The sequence below is a fragment of the Drosophila sechellia genome, chromosome 3L (assembly GCF_004382195.2).
Source record: "Drosophila sechellia strain sech25 chromosome 3L, ASM438219v1, whole genome shotgun sequence".
In the NCBI taxonomy this organism is placed as follows: domain Eukaryota; kingdom Metazoa; phylum Arthropoda; class Insecta; order Diptera; family Drosophilidae; genus Drosophila; species Drosophila sechellia.
Genome location: NC_045951.1, coordinates 13,932,149 through 13,955,702, shown reverse-complemented (window position 1 = coordinate 13,955,702; position 23,554 = coordinate 13,932,149). Strand labels below are relative to the sequence as shown.

General features: G+C 39.8%; 1 protein-coding gene across 1 annotated transcript in view; it reads right to left on the bottom strand.

The window, feature by feature from the left end:
• The window catches only part of LOC6605658 (frizzled), an 88,089-nt gene extending 66,283 nt beyond the window's left edge, over positions 1–21,806 (bottom strand). The window contains exon 1 of the mRNA XM_002030440.2: positions 20,441–21,806. Coding sequence (XP_002030476.1) covers positions 20,441–21,112 — 672 coding nt within the window. The 5' untranslated portion in view covers positions 21,113–21,806. The remainder of the gene's footprint in view (positions 1–20,440) is intronic.
• Between the last annotated feature and the right edge of the window lie 1,748 nt (positions 21,807–23,554).

Genomic DNA, 23,554 nt, shown 5'->3' with positions numbered 1-23,554 from the left:
AAGTCTCGTCCCCACGCCACGCCACGCACCACACCTACCCCCCAGCGCCTATCTTTGGTTACACGCAATAGGAACAAAATCATGGGTATTAAGTGTACACTAAGAAAAAATATTATCTACTGCAGTAGCTAAAATATCACATTAACTAATATATTTACGATTATCGACTTGAAGTCTTCAGGAATATAATCAATACATCCAGCAATTAAAGCTATTTGCTTTAAATGTATGGTTTGTATAAGATTATGACTTATATTTGTACGCTATCATAATTCCATTTATTGTTTGCCGCAGTGTAGGAGAAATCACCATAGAACACACAAAATATTACAACAATTTGCATAAAGCCTGTTACTGTTACGATTTCGAGACGACGGCGATTCCAACAGCGATGGGATGGCGATGGCGTCTGTGGCATGCAACATCCGAGATACAGATACGCCACAAGCCACGCGGCTAACGGCGAAAAGTGTGCGCTGGACGCTCTTGAAGTACATGCACGTACATCAAAGATGGAATGGAGATGGTATGGGGTAGGAGATGGTGGGGTGTTGAATATAGTGGGGATAGGATGGGATCTCGGATCGGGTCGGGATGCCAGGCTACACGTACAGTTAGACGAAGGCGTTTGCAGAGCCGGTTTCCTCGCTCCTGGACACCGGGCTGTACCATTATAATTACAAGAACAACAAGTTATGGCAGGTGCCAGGGATCCATGAAAACCAAACCAGCGAAATGTGAACAAAGACCGACCCGGCCTGTCAGCTGGGGATTTAATGCTGGAAATTATATATCATTTTAATAATAACGCATCAAATTACATCAACGAAATACTCGTGCCGAGACAAAACGTCTAGGAAATGAAAGATCAAACTGTGATTGGTGTTTCTTCAGGTGGGTTGTGCAAAATCACATCCCATTGTGTGCGATTTCCGCGAAAAGGGAGAGAACAGATGTCATTGCTCAAAGCGAATCAAAATGGGGTATTTTCTCAGCCATATACTTAGTGCATGAATTAGTTCCTTAATTATTAAGAATTTTATGGAAGCCTTTATTGCTGATGGGATGTTCAAATGGAGTGCTAGAGGCTGGTAATGTGGAGGTAAAACGGCAGTTTTGGTCTTAATTTAAACAGACTTTAAAAACTAGAGAGCAAAATTATATGAATATCAAATTATATATAATATTATATATTTTTAATTTAACTTAAGTCCTCTGTTTAAACAAAGCCGTTACTAAAAACTCTTTGTTTGTTTCATATAACGTACTTATACGTATAGAACTTCCCCTCTTAAGTTTATGTTTATCATATTCACCCTTTTTCGTTTGGCATAGTCTGCAAAACAGCGTTCCTTGCTTTTGCCAATTTCGTTTCGACTTTATTCAATTTCAATAAGCTTATCTCGAGCTTCGTGTTCTGTGATTGGTGAAAACAATCAATCAACATGGCTAGGTGGCTCCCTGCAGCCACCGTTTTACAGAATAGATAACTTTCAGTTATAATATCACGTACAAATTGAGAATACTGAATGCTTCCCAGCGCGCACTGCAAACTGTCAGATACAAAACCTTCGCACTCGAAACGCGAATGTCAGGCACTTGTGCACTTCTCATCGACTGACATCGATCCCATCGATGCTAGCTGCATAATCTCTGCTTTCCAACATAAATCCCCATATTCCTCATTCCAGACCCGATAAACCAAAACCACTTGACGTTGGATGCTCTAAGCCGAGTGCGCATTAACTAAAAGCCGCCACTATCGACAGAAGAGGAGCGAAATAAAAAACATTTACGGAAAACTATTTGCAACAATTTTTCACAGTCAGCTGCCATAATTTTTCACACAAAACCCCAGCCAGATGAACAGGGTCCAGTGCTTTTTTGCTTTTATTTTAACACTTTAAACGATGACGTTTAGACGGGGGGGAAGGGTATTGAGGAATGAGGATGGGCTAGATGGGTTATACCGATGGGCTATAGTGGATTCGTGGATGCAACAGTGCATTTCCATTTCTCAGTACGCTTCCCAACGCTTTGTAATCAACCATGGAGTGAGGGGTTTTGACTCTGCACACTAGAAAATTATTCGAAATGCTACGATGGCTCCAACCAAAAAAATATTGAATTCTTTTAAGTGAATAACCTTTCATTTAAAACGTATTATTTTCCATCTTAATTTAATGGAATTTTTTACTTAAGCTCCATTTCATTTTACGCAAATTATGAAAATTAACTAGTTTGTTTTTGGATATTGGATATATTTCTTTTTTGAAAATTAGAGGCGGTTTTTTTCAGTGCATGGCTCTGCATTTTACTGCAGATGCCTCGCTTGGATACAGATACAGATATACGCCACAATTTATCTCACAGTTTGCAGTCTAAACAAAACCGACTGGCCCGTGGGGAAGTTTTAGCTGCTCAGCGGCAGGCTCATCGGAATCATCGGACTCATCTCTCCTGCCGGACCATTTGCCATGTCCGCATCCGCATTGTCCAGGTCCCTGGCCCTTTTCCCCAGACTGTCTAACCCAGCGACAGCGATAAATGTTTCAGCACGGCAAACACAAACTACGAAACTCCGGGAAATATACAAATGATTTCGTATTTATTTCAACCGTGTTCGGATCGATGACAGCCCAGCAGAATTCTCTGGATCAAGAGGCTATGCCGCTCCAACTCCCTACCAATTTTCCCCCTCCACCCGGCTCGCTTTTGCAAATTTCTGGTGAGGTTAGCCTAATTATCTATGCGGGCTTGCTCGGTTCCACCATTTGAACATGACTATCCATGGTACAAAAGTCCGTAATTGATGAGCTTAAGGGCAAAGCATTGATGTACGATATATGTTAGAGCTCACTAGTCGAATTCCTGAAACTGAATTTCATTAGGCTTTCATTAGACTCGCCTTGTGTTTCTGGACAATCAAATCAATTGCTGCTGCTTACTAATTTGGTTAAGCTAATATTACACTAGTTTTTATGCACACAAATTCACAATTGCAATTATGTGAGATGAGATATAAGTACAAAATATTGTCATATAAAATAGACTTTAAAAATTTGTAATACAATCCAAGCTATTTAAATGGCGAATAAAATACTATTTTAAATATTCATAAATCATTTAGCCAATTTATTGCTCTGTTCCGCTTAACCATTACATCGATTGACATTATTTTCTTAACTTTAGATTTTTTCCCGAAACCTTTTCCGACACACACGTCCAGCTTCTCTTTGAGTACCTTAAAAAGTTTAAGCCGATTCAATTTAGTGAATGCAATCCGGAGTTAAACCGAAATGCTTTGATTAATTTTCGGACTTGATATAATCGCATTGGTAATACGACTACCATGGAAAAGTTGTTTGTACAAAAGTTCTCCATTTTTTTTACCGCGATGCTGGACAATGACTGTGCCTCCCGTGGCGGGAGCACCAAACTAATATAAAGCCGCCGACTTTTTATGTAGCATTTATTTTAATTTATTATAAAAGTGTGTTTTTTGCACTGTGATAACTGGTAGGAAAACAGACAAAATTGAGTAAAACACACAACAAAATCTCCCATTGATTTCGCGTATTCCTCAGTGACCCATGCCTCATTTCTCAATTTCTTTTGTCCCGGCTGATAAATGATTTCAATATTATTCAATATAAAAAGGGAACACAAAATAAAATACAGAAACTGCGTCAAATTGCGTCAAAAGCCTGTCAGTCTCATTTATTTCCGCTTGAACAGCAACAACAGCGAATAAAGAGGGAAAATAAAAAACGTCGATATGCCGACCAACATTCAAATGCTTTGTGTGGCTCTCTGGATATTCAATTGCTGGAAAATGCTTTGCGTCCATGGAAAACTATCTGCTAATGAAGGCCCAACCTGCCGCTCGGAAACGCTTTTCAAGCCCTACTCCTGATCCGGGAAATGCTGCTGGACCACGGGGAACGGGACTCGGAATGGAGTTCCTGGGGAAGTGATTCAGCATTTGGCATTGAATCCATTGTGAATGCCGCTCGCAGGCCACATTTATCAGTCATCGCTGGCGGGGCTTAAAGGTTCTGCTTTTCAATAAGATAGAGTACTGATAGACGATAAATAAATTGGCCTGAAAATAATGTTGGGACTGGCTAAAGGACTTCAACTTGGACAGGCGAGTGTTTAAATAAATCTGAAGCTATCGTCTTTGAGGTTTGATTAATTGCCTCATCTCTCTATTACATAAATTATTTTAAATCGGAGATGAGGGTAGAATCCTATGAGATGGGATAGGCACCGTTTTAAAATAGTTCTTAAAAATGCATAAATTAATATTTATATTTTATTAAATGACTTTAATTTGTTTATCCACATTTTAAAGACCTCATTTTACACATAGAAATAAAAAGTAAAAAAAAAAAAAATAAAAAGTGTATAAAAAAGTTACTCTAGCTAAGACATAAAAAGTGCATACAAAAAAACATGACAACTCAGACGCACTTGTTTTTCACTTTTCTACTGAAGACATTAGTTTTCCTCGGTTCTCTTTTCTATGCTATCTTTTCTGGTCCCCCAAATTGCCTCAAATTAAAGGCAGCTTACCCTAGACGCGACCCATGACCGAAAACTTTAAGCCATTTGTCAACACATAGGATCGTGGGTTGGATGGGGGCGTGGTAGGTGTTTTTGGGGCGTGGCGGATGGAGCATGCAAAAATGCGTTGCCCAACGCACCTATACACGAAAGAGTGAACTGAGAAAACAGGGGTGGAAAAAAGCAGGAGAAGAATGGATGAACGGATGGCTGCTCCAAAAATGGCACCAAAAATACCGATACCGAAACCCCAAAACACGCCTCCCCCTGCAAACACTGACTCAACCCGAAATCCCATTCATTCCCCGTAGACCGACGACCACAGGAAAATTTATAGGCAATAGCTAAAAACAACATCGCTTCACTTGAGCGTGAACAGTGCCAGCCAAAAGTACGAAACACAAAATGGCAGTAGAAAAACTTCAATTCGGCTCTTTTTCGATGAGGTTCGGGTTCTCCACATCTCTGGATATAAAAGTCAATGGTTCGCATAACAAAGCACAGGAAAATAAAAAAAGGAGACTGTGTTTTGTTTGCTTTGTGGATATTCCGTTCCATGAAAAGTAAATTAAGCCATTCCAACGAAAAAAAAAATAGGAAAATTAGAATAGACAAAAATGGTTATTTTCCGCAATTCCACCAAAATTCCCGAAACTAGAACCGCGCATCACCTGCCACAATGGATGGTCGAAATACACAAAAATATATAAAATAGGGCTGCGGAAGTTCTGACAAAGAATCAAGAAAATGTTTGTTTCAAATTTGTTCAACCGAAGACAATCCCGAACAGATGAAAAACCTTTGCCATCTGAAAACATGCATATATAGGGGAAGCCAAACTTTTGACAACTCGAAGAGAATTTTGGTTTTTGGTAATTGCTAGCCAAAATAAAAATACCAATTGTGCGTCTGGCTCATTGCAGATAATGGAAACCAAAAACTTTTGCCACAGGGTTCACTCTCCAAATCACCTGACAGGGGTTAAGTTAAAGGACTTACAGGTAAGACTCCATAAAACTTTTTATTAGGATTCCAACTAACTGAGTGCGACACTTGGCTCGTCGAATTATTTGCATATTTATGGCTGACCCTTTTTCGGGCTCCGATCTCCACTCAACTTAGGTCCAAACCCTCTGGAGAAAACTTTTCGGCAATTGGCTTTAGGCGAAAGTTTTTGGCAGCTCTGATGCCCAGGACTGGGTACTCAGAATTAGGGTTGAGTTAGTGTGCCTCACATGGATTTGAAAATAATTTCGTTACTCACACTTGATGAATGCTAAAGCAATGCGAGCTTGCAATTTGGGTTTAAAGTCGAAAATTCAGGACTTGTAGACTTACCTAAAAGAAACAGAGTAAAAAAAGTAATTTAGTAAGTTATTCACATAGGCTTCAATTATATATAATTAAAAAATAATCAATATTATCACATCTTAATTGAAAAACTTTGAAATTAATAAACAAACAAATAATTTTTTAGGGTTGCACTTCAAGTTTTTTACACAGTTGGTGGAATACGAAATGCACTATCCGTCGCCATTGATCTCCCCTTCGAAAAAGCCTTAAACATTTTACGATTACACAGTCAAGCGAAGCTCTTGGCTCATCAGTATTCCGTGCACCTTGAGCAAGGGATACAATCACTCAAAAAGATTCCTGATTTCAGTTTGATGGCTTTTAATCAGCTTAAAAATTAGTAGCCATAAAAAGAACTCATTCCTCCCTCGGAGGAAGGTCCTACATCAGTGGCAGGATTATTATGCTTAATGATGTACAACATAAAAATCCTTTTTTACGATATGCAAAAGCATTTTGATAATTTGCTTTAAATAATAAACAAGAGAAGAATTCTCCTCGCAGTCCGTGAGAGTCATCACAGGATGCAGGCAGCCATAAAAAGTTTGAGCGTGCCGTAAAAAACACTTAAAGAGCTGAATCAGAGGCGGTAGGGAAGTGAAGCGGTAGGAAAGCCCCTAATGGGTTGCTTAAGAACACGTTGCCACTTTGCTAGGGAGATGAGAAAAATCATTTTCATGTAAATTGACACGTTTCATTATGAAGATGGATCTGCAAAGTGGAAGTAGTGGTGGCGTATCTGCTGCTGAAGGGAAACGGGTACGGGTCCCACACGTTGGGCGCCATTCACTAACAGGGCTAAGATGATGAGCTGCACCACCAGGAGCTGAAAGTGGTTGTCATTGCCAGGGTGACAACTAACCGAAGGGAGAAAATCTGAGAAGTGGAGAGCCCACGTATCATCATGGCACACATTGTGGTTGGGCTTGCCGGTTGCGAAACACGATATGATATGTGGTAAATAAACAGCCAGACACCAAGCTCACATTGTTCTTGTTTTAATTTTGTTTTTTGTGGGGTAAGGAGCGGGAAAGTGCGGGTTTGAAGTTGCAACAATTGGCCGGTAATCGCTTTTGATTTCGTAACAGGAAGCAGCCCAGCACGACAAGTTTTAAGTTTCCACATAATTAAGCGGTTCGACTTGTGTTTGTGTGTGCTCTAAAGAGGTGACGAAAAGGGTGATAAAATGGGTTTAGCAATAATGCCAATAATCGCTGTAAAATTTTAAATTTTTGTATGATTTATTAATATATAAAAAAGCAGAATACTAAAAATTTGATGGTTTCATCAGGAGAACATTAAAATATTTACAAAACAATATACCCCGATTTTATATGGCAATTTTAAGTTTAAGCTAACCAAAGGCGTAGAAAATTTCATCACGAAATCTAGAGCTCTCAAAGTTACGATCTGTTAACCAACCGACTTTCCTTCGCGGATCGAGAAACCTATCCTATCATTAGCATTTTAACCAGCTCGTTCAGCCAGACCGCCCCCCAATCCAGATGACCGGCAATTGCGGTGAAGCATTCTCGATGCTTTCACCCAGGTCTTAACCCACTGCTGGTGCCAGGGGCATGAAGTGGACACTCCAACGGAGTCGACTGTAATTTTGTACACATGCTGATATCGCTGAACCAAATCACTTATTCAGGCGGTGGAGAAAAATAAAACGTGAGTTCGTTTCCCCGGCATCTGTTTTTCTTATGCTCACCTATTTACAACCGCTTTAACCTAATTTCATTAGAGGGTTGCCGGAGGGGATGGTGCTGGCTCCCCAGTCACCCCACCAACTCAATTAAGCCGGAGATAAAAAATCAAATGGTCCACTATGCTGGCTGCAGACCTCAACACTCTCATTTGCAGTTGAATGAGAAATGTGAAATGGGAGCGGAGAATTGAATGCTGCATGTGGTTGTGAACCTGGTGGCCACTCATCGTCACCAAGCATGTCAAGTGTTTTTAGCCGCAGCCCCTCTTGTATTTCGGATTCCCCCATCCTGCCGTCAACATAAAAATCCAATTTTCGTAATTAAAAAAAATAAAAGCCATGCAATACAGCTGCCTGGGGGGCATTCGCAGCGCCAGGGTCCGAGTCTCATCTCATTAGAGCACTTCCCGTAGTGGCTGCAGGCTGCCTCATCATGGCCCTTTCCGCCCATTTAACGGTGGCATAAACACTAGAGACCAACAAAATTCTGAATATTGCGAAAATAATTTAAACTTAATTCGTTTCACAAATAGATGCGGAAAATTATGTCCCTTATGATCGAAAATATTTAAAGGAAACTTTGCACAACATTTATTTTACTAGTTTAATTTTAACCTGTTTTTTTCAGTGTAAAAATTAACAAATCTGAAGCTGGAAATTCAGTTTTAAAACCATTGAAGAACGAAAATTAAAAAAAAAAGGAAAAAAATGGATAATAAATAAACAAAAATGTAAGAAAGATGGAACAGCGTGAAAGAGATGGAACAACAAAACAGACAAAGAGGGCAGCACTGAATTGAACATTTATTCTATGCCCTGCTGGCTCTCATCGTGTGTATAAAGCACTTCAAACCAGCATATCATCGTTGGCTATAGACAAAAGTCGGGGCTACAGAAGGAGACGGAAAAGTTGAAACGAAGGAGACAAAAGCTGAGGGAGGAAAAGGGACAGTAGATCGGCCATCGGTGTCCAAGAATCGTTAAAACGCTTAGCACGTTTTTAATTATGCCAGCGAATGCAATACAGCGCACTATTCGAGGAGTCAAAGGAGGGCGGGTGGAGCTGTGGGCGTGTCTTGGGGCCGGCGCCCTTTATTTTCGGCGATACGCTTCAAGCGGCCGACTGCGATTTCCACTTAACTCCAGTCAGCTTTTTCATTGTCTGGCCATTCGTCAAATGCAAATTGCAGTTTTGTCTACAGGAAAACAACAGAAACTGTACACCGAGGTTCAAATGGTTCCAAAATAAATCATTATATTTCAAATTTAATCTGCTGAAACTTTTTATCATGAAATAACAATTCAATGCATTGGACATATATATTTAATTAGTTTTAAATAATTCAGTAAAGGTGAAAAATACGAAAATGTTTTTAAAGTAAGTTATCACCCGTTTGTCATAATGCGAATTTAAACAATGCGATTTAAACACTTTAAAGAACTTTTAGATTAAGTTTTTATATAGCAAACGATCTATTAAGCTCCTCATAGCCTTTACCTACATAACTAAAAAATACTTAAAGCCTTTTCATATTTATATGAAATATAACATTTCTAAAAAGCCTGTCCAATCTATCTAAAATTTTAAGCCACTTTAACATAAAACACTGCCATTTTGCTTGCCATGAGCTTTGTCTGCAAAACAATAAAGAATAGACAAATATTTAGCAACAAACAGGAAAAATAGATATACACAAAAATACAGTAAAATAATTTAGCGAGAACAGAAAAACTGCTGCAGAATATGAAAACTAAAAATAAAATCCAGACAAACTTGTTGGCTTGGCCTGAATATCTTTTTGTAAATTGTCCTGCGGCGATAAACTGAACAATAAAAAAAATTGATAAAATAAAAAACATTTTGGATAAATGGAAAAGAAAAACGCAGGCGATTTGTTTTTCTTTTTCGTTTTGGTATAGCAATTATTGAGTTGGCTTAGAATTTGCAATTTGGCGAGAAGTTCAACATGTTGCACAGTCGCTGATTTGCTGTTGCAAGTTACCAATTGCCCGCTGGCAATTTTCACAGTTTGTCAAGGGGCTGTGGAGAATGGTAAAAAGAAGAAAAACTGCAGCCGAAATCGCCTCTTTTCCTCTCCAGACATCAGTCAAATGTCCAACTGCAGCAACTGTGGGTGCATCTCTCACCTCCATTCTGCCCCTTTCCTGTTGGACTTGTTTGGTTGGTTTTTCCACCGTCTGGGCTTAGAAACTCTTGTCTATTGACAGTAGCCATAATTTGTTTGTCTAGCTAACGTGGCCAGGATGATGTGAAGGGGTGGTCTTCGCTGCAGTCGAGTGGCAATTGCCGACTACGCTGATGGCTTAAATATTAGATGTGTGCAGTTTGCTTTTTTCTGCATTTACTTGGCCCGTTTGGGCCACAAAAACTGTTGACAGTTATAAATGATGGGGCTGGCATTCTGTGGGGCCAACGGCTCATAGGAAGTGGCTATCAGAGAAGTGGACTAGTGACTGCTAGCCAAGCCTTCAAGTGAGTACTTAAGTGTACCTAATCTGGATGTCAAGGAGAGGAAAACTGTACCGCGGAAGTATATACCAGAAACATTCTGCTGCTAGCATATAATTTATTAAAATCACTTTAACTACAGTTGTTGCAGAAAATCACATTATTCTTTAATAATGGTAATTAAAAATAAAAACAAAAAAAGATTTAAAAACTGTTTCTTAATTCAATTATCAGCGGTACCCGAATAGGCAAATCGATAAAAGGTAACCAACTGCTGAAATGGCCTGATTACAACCATAAGCCATTATTTCTCAACAATAAAATAGTACGGGACCAGAATAAAAGCGCCTAAACACCTAAATCTAAGTGCCAGCCAAACCTAAAAAGCAATTTTCAACCATCAGGAGCTATTAAAGCGGCATTCATTTCACCTTCAAAGCGGATACCCATATTTTGAGCCATGCCATTATAACGGCACATAAATGTGCTAAATAACTGCTAGTGTTGTAATTCGATATCGCAAAAAATAGAAATCATGGCATTTAACCCATATTAGCTGTGGCAAATTGATTTGGTGGCCATGCCGCCCCCTAACCGCCCACTTCGGACACACCAAAAGCAGTAAGCGCGCTTATCGTTTATCGTTTTATCGCCGAGCAAATTTCCTTTCAAGATAAACTCACAGGCAGAGCAATGGCCATAAATTACGCACTAAAAGTTACACTTACGAGCCAATGCCCAAGATAAATGTGCTCAGATCGATCTATCGGCTCAGATAGCCATCGATTGAGTTTGAGTCCGAGTCGGGGGCTTTCACTCTGCAAATAATATAATCGAAGCAAGGCATATTGGTAATCGAGGCAAGGCTATCGCAACAATTTAATCGCCAACTTTAATTGTAAATCTTTTCGCACAAAAAGTGGCACACCATATAGACCACAGCTATTAATGGCTCGATTCGGGTTGGCTTGCTTTTGGCTCGGCATTATAATAATGCTCTGGTAATAGTTCGATGGCCATAGGCGTTATGCCGGCCAGCCATATAAGGTCCTCGGCTCCCTGACATGGCCAGCAATTTTCACTCGATGCATTGACAGGTGGCCAACATGCAATGCTGGTTATGCATAAGCCCAAGGAGCTGACGTTGCATTTAGCCAGGTGGGGGGACCCAGGTGAGAGCAGGTGGGGTACACATACACATATGGCCACATATGACCACAAAAATATGTCCAGTCTGCAACGGATGTTTGAAAAAAATCAGCATTCTGCTTGATTGTTTGCTCACCTGCTATGCAAGCGAAAGGGAAGTGAGTAAATGTGTGCTAGATTGACTGAGCTAGGGTTCTAGAATATCGAGGGTTTTGAATAAGAAAATCTTTTATTGCACACAGATGGTCAGTTCTAAATACCCTAGTATATGTCAAAAAAGAATTAAAATATATAAATGTATGGGTAAAATGAAATATAATATTGAATATATATATTATATATAATTATAAATATATATAAAAATGAATGCGCACACAACAATAATTTTGTACCTCAAATCCAGTTGAACACAATATTATTTCGTTATTTAAAAACTATATTTCTTCTTAGTGGTGTACATATCTCACAAGACATCTGTCCTATGTGATGTGTAACTGCCTTCAATCAAACAGCGCCAATATCGAACATTCCCACCTTACAACCTGAAGAACCAGTCAAAAGACCCTTAAAAGCTGTCATGCGGGCTAGTTTCTTTTTTTTATCACACCGCACTTTAAGTATTTTTAAGCCCGAGATGGGACACTCCAGACCGATTTCCCAGATCCAGATACAGAGTCAGATGGATGCTGAGGCTGCAACTTCAACCAGTATCTGCAGGTGCTCTGATTGTGTTTGCTTGTCCGGTATGCGTGCTGCAGATGATCTGCAGGGGGACTCGGTCCCTGTGCCAATCTCCCTCGAAGTGAATACAGAGATTTTAATTAAATTAAACTTTACTTTGAGACACGTGTCAGAGGGACTGGCCGGCATCTCGTGCTATCGACATCTCCCGATGGGCTGGGCCGTACGATTTTTACGACAATTTTTTGTGTGCTGCTGCAATTCTGTACTTGCTTTTGTTATTCAATTAAAGCTGGGACTCTGCTTCGCTTTTAATTGCATGAAAAATGATTTTTTTTTGCTATTCTCCTGCTTGGCCAGAAGAAGAGGCATCTAATTGATTGCCAGAGATTGAGTTTTTGAGGCCCGTGTGTATGTGAATATTTCAATTGGTTTGCCTTGCCTAACAACCAGTTGGAGATTGCAGTGAGAAAAATCAGTTTCGTATCAAACACCTTACACAAATTAAAATTAATTTAAAACAACGGTTTGTATATTTTCCATAAAAATATGTAAATTCCCATCATTTTCATAATAGAGTCATTCAAAATCCACATCCAAGAACTTCCACATTTTCCCTGACTTATCCACCTAATTTTCCCCTTAGTCCTGACCCATATAACCATTTATTCTCAACTTTCATTTCGGCACATAAATAACCTTTTCCACATTTCATGGGGCTCGCAAAACATTTGACTTATTCACCCACTCCCAAAAAAAAGCGAATCTTTCGTGTCTTGGGGTATTTTATCCGACAAAAACATGCACAAATGTGGATCCGTAGACCGTGCTCGTAAACCCAACACAATTTGGTCACGATTTAGACGACGCACACGCCAAAAATTCATCAACATGCAAAGCTCTATTTTCTCCTGCCACACAGCCAATCAACCAATTTGCCTGATAAGAAGCGTTTAGCTAAAAACATGCGCCAAATTACACCGAATTTCTCACTGTAATGTGAACAACGCCCCAGCTCCACAGCTCCACATCCCGAAACCTTCGTTCTCCGGCAAAATGGGAACTAGTTTTTATGGCTCCGACATAAATCAAAAGAGACCTTCCCATGCCATTCGGAACAATCGAAGTTTTGTGACGCGTCACGCAAATCTCGATAGCAACGCACATACCCATGAAAATGGAGTCAAAAAAAAAAAGAAAACAATTTCCACTTGTCAAAAAAGGGAAATTTCATTTCACGTAATGTCAGGAAGCCGAGGAAGAGTGTGTAAGGAAAGCTGTAAATTATCTCCCAAACGCAATTTGGCTCTGCCGTAAACATATATCCAGGCGTATTACAAATCATTGCTGGCCATGCGATTCGTCATAAGAGGGGAAATCAGGATGAATGCTCATCATCCTTCGCCTGTTCCCATTCCGATTCCCCCATTGTAATTAACGCGACAATCCAATTTAAGTCGCCAAATGTCGCATGATTGATCCGAACATCAGTCAGACATCAGATGTCCAATGGCCAAAAGCATAGCTGGCCATCATTTGGCCGTTTTCGTTGGGCCAACTTGACTCTTGGCTTTTAGTTGAACAGGACGCAGTTTTATAATTATCTTTAGCAGCGTGGTGGTGCCCATCATCACCAAGGTTATCTATCTTTACTCTTAACAGTTGGAAATCTTGACCCTTGATCTATACCTAAAGGTTCCTACAATAAAAACTATATTACATAAAATGCCGCATTTTTGTATTAATTTTGATTATATACCAACCCACGCCTACGACCACATGGCTTTGTCTTCTCGAGGGTCTTAACTGATTGCTCCACATATGCACGCTCCACAAGTCCGAGATGATTTACAGTTATGACAATTTTAAGTTGGTTCATTAGTGGCACACACAGATACATAACTTCAAATGGCTGTGTGCGTGCCTGAATGTCTGTGTTATGATTGAAGATGATTACAGATGCCTTGTTATGGCTGCTGAAGACCCCGTTTCCCCCGCAGAAAACACCGATCGTTATCCATTTGTAGTTGTCCCCGGTCTTCAGCTGCTCATCTGGATCTCCGCACACAGTTCCGTGGAGTGTCTGCACTTTAATTAATAGCCACTGTCAGCATTTTTGAGTAAAGCATCCGCCAAGAGCCCCCGCACTGGCCCACAGATTTGAGTTGCATTTAAGTAGCTGCATTATGGCCATAACTACAGAGCTAAATTATATCTAACTAATGGCTGTTTGCGCAGTTTTCCAACATACTGCCATGCCAGTTTTTGGGGGCGGGAGCGGGTTTAACGTTAATTGAATGATTTTTGCTTGCTTGACATTCCAGAATCGTTTTACTTTTTTCTTCCTACATGTTGCACAGAACTTTCTCTATTTGGATGTGGCAAGTTTTTCACAGAGGAGTGTTACCCAACTTAGAAAAAGTGGAGAATTTCAGATGATTATCGTTAATCGCGTGTTGAAGTGGGGGTTTTGATAAGTGAGCCACGTAGGCTGGGATATTTATTTCTTAATTGATATTGATCTATAGACGCTGTTCTTACATCATATCAAATCATATTTATCGTATGTTTTCAAATGAAATAGTATGCAATAAAAAGTAAAAGACTACCATCGAAACTTAAATTCGGAAACTTGATTAGTTCCAATAATTTGCTGTAATGCACTTGGTTTCGTTAGACGATCCAACCAACACAGATCTTAATTGTTTACTGCGGTTTTTTAATTTATACTTCCTGTTCCAAAGCCATTCCCATTTTATTGGCTCGTTTTATGAGTGTGTTTTGGCCATTGCGCAAAGGATTACAGCAGAACATTATCTTTATATCTTGAAACACGGCAATCCTTTCTAATGAATCCCTCTTTGATCATCCGATGCACCGTAAATATTTAACAACTTTGTTTTCTTCTCATTGCCATATATACTATATAACATATATGCCTTACATATAGGTACGATTCAACCTACATGCAAACAGGACGGGTTTGTGCGACTGCTCCTCCTTTCCTCACTCAGTTGGAGCATAAAATTTATGATTTGCCTTTTCGGTTTGCCCGTTTTATTTTTTGTCCCCAACAAACTCGTTTTCAGCCTTTCCATCTGTGGACTTTGAGCGCCTGCGTGGCTTCCTTTTTTTTGCCCATTTCAGTTGAGTTTTTAATTAAGTCTTGTGTCGGGTATGCGAGGTGTTAACTGACTTCCAACAGACGAAGCCAATTTGTAGCTCCAAGGAGTTCCATTTCCAATCTAAAAATATTGAGGTTTATTGGCCTCTGGGAAAGGGTCCACTTAGTATGTCAGTCAGCCATCTTTGGCGGGACCCAAATATTTCAGTTTATTTGCAAAGAAGTTATGGCTCCTTCGGTTTTACTTTTGTTTGCCCATTGTCTGGGCCCAAACAGACAATGGGCATTATAAATTCATCAGACAGACTGGCTTACATACGGCGGGCCCCAGTCCTGCATAATGTATCTGGATCTAAATCTGGGGGTATCTGAAGTATCTGTAAGATGCCTTTTGCCATCGCAAAATGGCGCAGCGCTTCACAGAACAATGCAAAACAGCAAAACAGACAGCAAACAACAGAAGACGAAAAAAAAAACTCCCTCTGAGGTTGACATTTGTGTTCGTTCTCCTTTTGTTTTTAATTGTGTCAAATTTTGTATGGTCTGAAGAGGGTGGACTTTTCGCAAAGTGGAGCACTGCGGTGCACATAGGTGCAAATGAAAGCCACTTCATTGAAAGAATCCTGTGGCAAGAGCCTAACAAAAAGATGTGAATGGCACCGATGTAGGTTCGCATTGAGGGGCTTTTGTGGGGGCTTAGTTCAGCACACGGGGCGTTAGTTCTCTGATTAAAAGGGACAAACAATATGGGCGAATATGTGTTTCAGTTTCATGCTCTAGTTCATCCGACAAAAGCGAAAATCGCTCTAAGGGAAACAGAAAAGTTTTGCGAAAATTAAAAAGCAAATACAAGTTTTTTCGGAAGAAACATTGTATACATATTTACTTATAGATATTGTGCCTAACTAGGATTTTCTTTGAATGACGTTATGAAGAGATATAAAAACGAATAAACCGAACGACTTTCAACTAACTCACAATTTTTTGAAAAATGTAACAATTTTTATTTCTTGTTTTACTTTAAAATAAGCCAGAAATAAAAACTGAACATTTCGTTGCCAGATATTCAAGATACTTTTTATGCTGCATTCAAATTGCAGCGAACACAAAATAGCCAACTGCACAACGTTTAGATTTAGTAAACGTAAAATAGAAACAAAAAAGTGCATTTTGGGGAGCCGTTAGAGGTGACAACTGAATTGTGAATTGCATTTTTGGGGTGCGGTTAGCCAGAGTTATTAAGGCAAATGGTAAATGGATTGTGCCGGCCGCCAAATGGACTGTCATTAAACGGCTAGCAGTAATTAAATATTTAAACATGTTTACTGGTCCGCTGTCAGCCGAAAGTAAAAGCGTTAGCAGTTCCAAATCAAATTCAATGGATGGAGCTTGAAAATATATGTATATATATCAAATCAAAATCAACTTCTGTGGGCGGCTCAAAAGTTGTGTCATAAAAATCGGAGCACGGGGACTGTTGTCAATCTACGATTTGTAACTTCAGCTCGAAAGCGTTTTCTGTGTGGGTCTGAAGTCTCAAGTGTACGAATGAATGAAAATATTAATAGTTTCTTGGTAAATATTTTATTTTTGAGCTTTTACTTTCGTTCTTGGTTGTCACAGGGCTAACTGGTTTTCGCCTTTTCATCGTATACAGTTACAATGTCCTGCAGGACATTGGCTTGCGTTAGACAAAACGATTTTGTTGTCCTTATCGCTTTGGACCAGGCAAGCTAACAAAAGATGTGGCGGGCAGAAGAGCGTGTGGGGATAAATTGCTTGCCGATTCTATGGTCATTTTTATGGATTTACAGGGACACGCTAGCTTTCCTGCCGCCCACTTCCTGTATCATTGTTTGTCTGTGCTTAAGTAGCCGGAAGTAGATTTTCCCTTTCCCCATCAAATTAATTGAGTTGAAAACGCTTTTGTTGCATTTTCTCCACGCATCGTTGGGGGGAAACGAGATACGTGTTAAAATAAATAAATAATCGTCATCGGCTTAACATTTATTGGTTATAAATTGAACAGCTCAAGCGTGAAATATAAAGTGGATTATAGTTTTAATGGAGAAAACCGACATGGCAAAAACAACAAAAGCCTCTACCATAGTTTGGTACATATATTAAGTCAAAAATTAAGGGATAAATTGCACAGATAGCAGAGGGAAACACAAGAAGGTTGGGTGGAAAACCCAATGAGAGATTATCCCACGGCTTAACGGTGAATTGTTGCTGATGAGCTGCTGCTAATGATGTCGATAACTGCCGGAGTATAAAAGTGGCGCGGACAATAAATATAAGTCGAGTAGTTTAGGGATTTCGTTAAGGTTTTTTTTTTTAAGAAAAAGGTTCTGTTTTTTTATGCAAGTTTGTTTTGTATTGATTTTTAATGTAGAACTGATATAAGACTCCATGCAAATATACTATGATCAACAAAAAATTAATCGATTGATCCCTTCAGAAATCGTATTTTATAGTATTGTGTTATAACAAATATTCTGATGTAACACACATATAGCGGTTAAATCTGTACTGATCCTTTCGATTTTTGTTCATTCTGTCAATTGTTTCGAAATTACTATTCAGCTCAGCTGTTTGAGTGTCTGTATTTTCCCAACGAAAAATCATTGATATTTGTGTTCATATCTTCAATATCCTTCTGAGCTTCCCATTTACTTCCGGCCATCATTATCCCTTTTCCGTGTCGAATTCCATCGAAACGTATACCATTAGATGACGTCAAAACCTTTTCAGAGCAAACAGATTACCGTTGGGGCAATGTCCGATTGATGGCTACATGTGTAGACAACTGGGCAACCAGACGAATGCCATCCAACGCCCACTTTGATCCAGAATGCCCGTGCCCCGATTGCAAACACCGCCTAACCCATGGCAGCCGAAAATAAATCAAAATAAATCAAAGAGCGCGAAAGGACAACAGTTTAGTTTGCGGAAAGGCGGGAAGGATTTCAGTTTGGTTGTTTAGGAAATCGTAAATCCATTAAAAGCCTCATTTAGAACGCTTTCGACGCATTTAGAGGGGTGAAGTGAAAGAGAATCAGACCGATTTGGGGATTATTTGTAGGCCCTAAATTGATTCATCCGCAGCGGAGACTCGCACCCGACCAGGACTTTTAATTGTGAACGAATCCGTAATTGATTGTGCCCTCTTATGACTGCTGGCTTTCCACTCAGTTTCCTTTCAGAAGGAAAACAGATTTTCCCACCCCGCACCACAGCCTTTGCATAATGGATTCGGGGCAGGAAAAGGCCAAGAAAAAGGACTGTGAAATGCGGCAAAAGGGTTGAGTTGTGTCATGCCCTACGGGTTTTCGCCTATGATTATTTCAGCACAGACTGAGGGAATTTTCAACTAATTCCATTCGGCATTTCTCACTGTAATTCATCCGGCTGTGTTTTGCCCTTTGGTTTGGGTAATTGATTTGCAAAATTACATATTTTGTATGCCAGATTTTTGTTGCCACGAATTTCAACGAGAGTGACTGGTTAATTTAGTCAAAAAGGTCTGGCTGACAAGCCAATCGGGAAATATCAAAGAGGAAAATTGAAAAATTAGCCTAGATGAATGGAATTAATATTTAATATACTCTGCTGACTTTAGGGAACATGTTAGGAGTTGCCTTTGGGTTAAATCATTCAAAGGTGTCGGGCAATAATGTTATTTTAGGCATTCGAGATGAAATAGCTAATCGACAATTTAATGGTCTTATTCTGTAGTGTAAAACAAATATTATTGTGTTTTCATAGCTCGGTTTCAAAGGATTACTTTTAGTAACAGTCTCTTTTAATATAAATCTATATTTCTCTGGGTACAAATATAATTCTTTGTCCATTAATCATAAAGATTACAATTGTGATTTCGACTAATTTCTTATCTGAAAATAACTTTAACTCGTACCTGTGGAGCCGTTGTGAAACGCTTGTAAATACCACTAGTTTCTGACATGGCTATTATATGTTTATATGGTCGGATCATTATCTATCCAATAAGCATTAATTCACGCTCTCACACGGCGTCATTATCATTAGCAGACAAAGAGACCTATCTAGCTCATAAAGCACGGCAAACAGGGCCAAAACACACAGAGATACAGATACGGATTCATTTGCAGATACTCTTACAGACAATCGTGATGTGGGCCAAATGCAATCCAGGCAAACAAGCTGCTAAATTTCGCACGCAGCTCTCAAAAGGCATTTAAGCACGGGGTCTGGGGACTCCGGCTAAACCAAAGATGCTGACAGCCATGATGATATGGGGATGGAAAGAAGGCAGCAAGGCCTTCAAGAGGAACTGATGACACACAGCCAAGAAAAACGAGACCAATCAAGAAAAAGCGAGTGAGACCAAAGAAGAAAAAACAACGAGGAATCGCAATGCTAAAGTAGCTAAGAGATACACATGTATCCGCCAGATATCCAGACACTAAGGGAAGTGTGAATTATCCTGCCTCGAAGTATTTAATGCGCTTTACTTATGGCAGCCGGCAACAACAGAGTGACGGCTAAAAATAGAAAACGATGAACACATTGGAAACACATACATATATGATGATCATCACTCATCCAAAACCAACAGAAAATAAATCGTGGAAAATCAGTCTGCTGAGGGGCTTAATAACCCGAAAAAAAGCTGCTAAGAGAAACGGGTGGAAAATAAATTAAAGAACGTGAAAATGCAACAGGCTGACCCTCAGTTCAAGTTATTAAACATTCTATGGTTCATGTTACATTTTTTGTTACTTCTTTTCGGGAATACTTTTAAGCAGGCATTACAAATTACACAACTCCAAAAAGAACTGGTTTACCTTTCCTCAACCGAAGCCAAAAAAAAAAAACGATCTACCTGCCGCTGTTAACCATCTTTTGTGAGTTGCGGGCAGGTAGAATGCGGGCTCGTCGGTCTTCTCTCCTTCTTCTCGTTATTCCTGGCCTGCCAAGGACCTCCTGCTGTTTTCCCTGGTGGTTGGAAATTGTTTTCTCGGCGCAACAGGATATGCATTTTTTCCCTACTTCTACGCTGCTCTACAAATTGAGTCTGAAGTTCAAATGAAGACATAAAAAAATCATTGACCTACATGGGGCCAACAAAAATGTGGCATATTAAGTTCCACAAATAAACGAAATACTCACTTACTCATACATAAAGCATACATTTAGTACATTTTAGCATAAGCATTCTAAAAACATTCGTGTGTAACTTCGTTTTTAGTTTTGTCATGGTCAAAAGTTTGTGCTCCCCCGACGGATGATTATCGAACTTGTTTTTAACTTTAGTCATGATCATATCATATTTAATCATAATACTTAATGCAATAAATTCTGAGCTTTTTAGTGATTTTATTTTTATTAAAGAACTTACCTTTCCGCCAACTTTTAGTTCATAGCCCATGCCCAGCGGCGTTTTCAGTTGCACGGGGCAGACGAATCCGATGTTTCGGTGCGGACTTTCTACGCCCGTCTGGTGTTTACGGGTGGTGACCTTAGCCACACTCCTTGTGGGCGTGGCCGCCGTGGAGGCCGAGGATGTGGTATTCTCCGCCACGCACAAATCCTCGCCTCCATGGACGGGAAACTTGGAGCACTCCAGATTTTCCGGCCAGTTGAAGTTGTAGGTTTTCATCAACTTTTCACATACCCGCGCCGATTCGCAGAGAGATCGACAGGGCGGAATGGGTCGCTCCAAAATTGTACAGACCGGTACGTACAAGGAACATAAGAACAACTGGAGGTCATCGCTGCAGCCGATCTTCACAAGCGGAGCAAACTGATGGACCTCCAGACCCGCCTCCTCCTGCTTGGTATGGCCAATAAGATTCGGCATAATGGTCATGTTATAGGGTATGTTCTTGCAGATCGATATGGTGATGGGCTCGCAGCGATTGTGATGGGGCAGTCCATCCAGTTCGGTCCCAGAACTGGCCATTAGTCCGCCGCCGCTGCGATAGTACGGACTCGCATCGAGGGGGCTCTGATCGTAGCGCTGGACCCCCTGTATCAGGGTGGGTAAAATAAACAGGATCTGACGCCACATATTGGAATTTTTCGATATCGCTGTCAAAGAACTTTTGGGGCTTTTTCTCGATCTCTTTAAACACTTTAAAACACACACATGTTGCTCATCTACTTGCACTCACTTATACACCATTGAATATTTATTTGATTTATTTTTCCTGTTTAAAAACTTCACTCCCACGAAACACTTAACACCTTTTAAACATTTGCCGGCGGCAAATATTTAGTTTGGCCTTATAAGCAAATAATAAATATTTCTCTCTATTCTCTTATTTGCGTTTGCTTTTGCTCTTTATTTTTGTTTTAGACTTATTTTTGTTATTTGCAGGCTTTCATTTTGTTTAACCGTTTGAATTTGACTTTCCTATTTGTTGTTGCCAAAATATTATTGTGTCAAAATTTAATTTTTGGTGGTCTTTAGGACTTATTGGCGTTGGCTTTTATCTAGCAAAGTACCGGGCTTTACTTTTCTAGCAGCCACATTTTTATCTTGCTGTTTGCACATAAATACCGTTAGCTATGTATCATATAAGCCTCCCCCGCTTTTTAAATTTCTTTATTTCTTTCACTTTTTCGAAAACCGCGCAAAACATAACCGAACAAACGGAGTCGAATTCCACTTCCCTCGTACGGGACTTACGTTAAAACACGAAAACGGAGCCGGACTTCGAGTTAAAATCAATCCGCGAGCACATCCGCATGGCAGGGCATACGCTGACAAACTGAGGAACTAAAAACATGGGGCTCTTTCCAAGCCGCTCTCTCGCAGTCTTGTTCTCCTGCTCACACGCTGAATATGCGCTCTTTCACTCGAATGGTGTGAGAGGAGGTTTTATTCAGCTATACGCTTTGTAGTATAGCACTGGGGGCGACCTTGAATTTGACACTCTCGATGGGAGAGCCAGAGAGCCGGAGAGAGCGAAGTGAAAGACAGGGCTGTTATGCCTTTTGTTTGGATGCTGTCCCGCTCGCACTCTGTCTCCTCTTAACTTCTTGGCCTCCTGTTGATTAGCAGACAGGAAAAAGAAAGCATCAACAAACAACTAAATAAGGGACCATTTAATTAATTAGAATTCAAGATGATTATGCAATCGACAGGGCTAATAGGAAATTAGGGCCGGAAGCTGTGCCCAATTCCATGTGTTGCTCCCGGTCAATGGAAATTTGAACCTCGATATTCACTTTGTAATACGTAAATATTTGTAGATTCCGATTTAAATAATACTTAAATTAACCATTTTTTCGATATTATAAATTAGGAACAATCTGTTGCATATAAGATGAATAAAAGGAATAAGTGCTGCATCGAAAATTACTATAAAATAAAAAGACTGGAATCGAATCATTTTGCCAAAATAAAATCCGGGATATACATATCAGAAAATGAAATGAGTATACAACCTTTCAGTCCGAATATGACAAATATAAGCTAAATATTTTCCAGTTTCTAAAATGTCACATTGCTTAGGTCACCGCACCTTCTTATCTTTTTATATCAATCCATCGATGTCCGTTACACTTCCCACTGTTCTTTGGTAATCTTCAGCAGCTGTTGCAAGTGCCGTTAGAAGACATTAGCCCTCTACTGGAATAGACCTATAATAATTACTCTTCTCCGGCAAATACATATTTCCACGCGTTAATTTCCTTGATTTCTGCGACAATTTTTATCGCCGACCATTTCTCTGCGCACTTGCATTTACCATTTATCTTTATCTTGAGTTTTTGCTGTTGTTTGTTTACTTGCTCGCTTTTTCCCGGCAGTTAATTAAGTCATTAACTTGCGTTTAATCTGAGCTTTAGCATGAGTGAAGAGAACTTATCGCGGGAATTTGTCTAATGACCCCATGGTGGGTTCGTCAAGAGGGGGTGTGGGGGGTTCGGCATCTGCTGCCAGTCAATAAACTTGTTATATTGACAATAATGATGACATTAGAGGAATCTTGCAGTCTTTTGTCTTTGTCACCTGTAGAACCCTTTTCTCCGATCAGGCTTTCTCTGTCTCTGTCGCTCTCTACTTAACATATCTCTTTCAGCACATAACTGGCTCTCCCGCACTCTCTTTTGCGTTAAACAAGTGTTACCGGTTTAGCCGGCAAAGTTCATTTTATGCTTTGCTCTTTTTGTCCGCTCTCTTCTTGGCTCCTTCTCTCCCAGCTCTGCCCCACCGCCATCTCCTCCTATTCTTCGCTTCTACACTTCGTCGGCTTGTTTAATAAAAAGCGCCAAAGTTGCGCCGTATAAAAAGGCTCTTTTTCTCGGTCTCCCCCTTGCTATCACTAGATACACTTAACAAAAAATGGATTAAAGTAACATTTTTAAATAAAATTAGCAGTGCAGTTTTAATAATATTAATATACAATAATAGTAAATACATATATATAATTTATAATTTACGCTAATAAATACTTCTTCCGTAGAGGAGCTTGGAAAATGTTAAAGGCTACTTAGGTGCTAAACT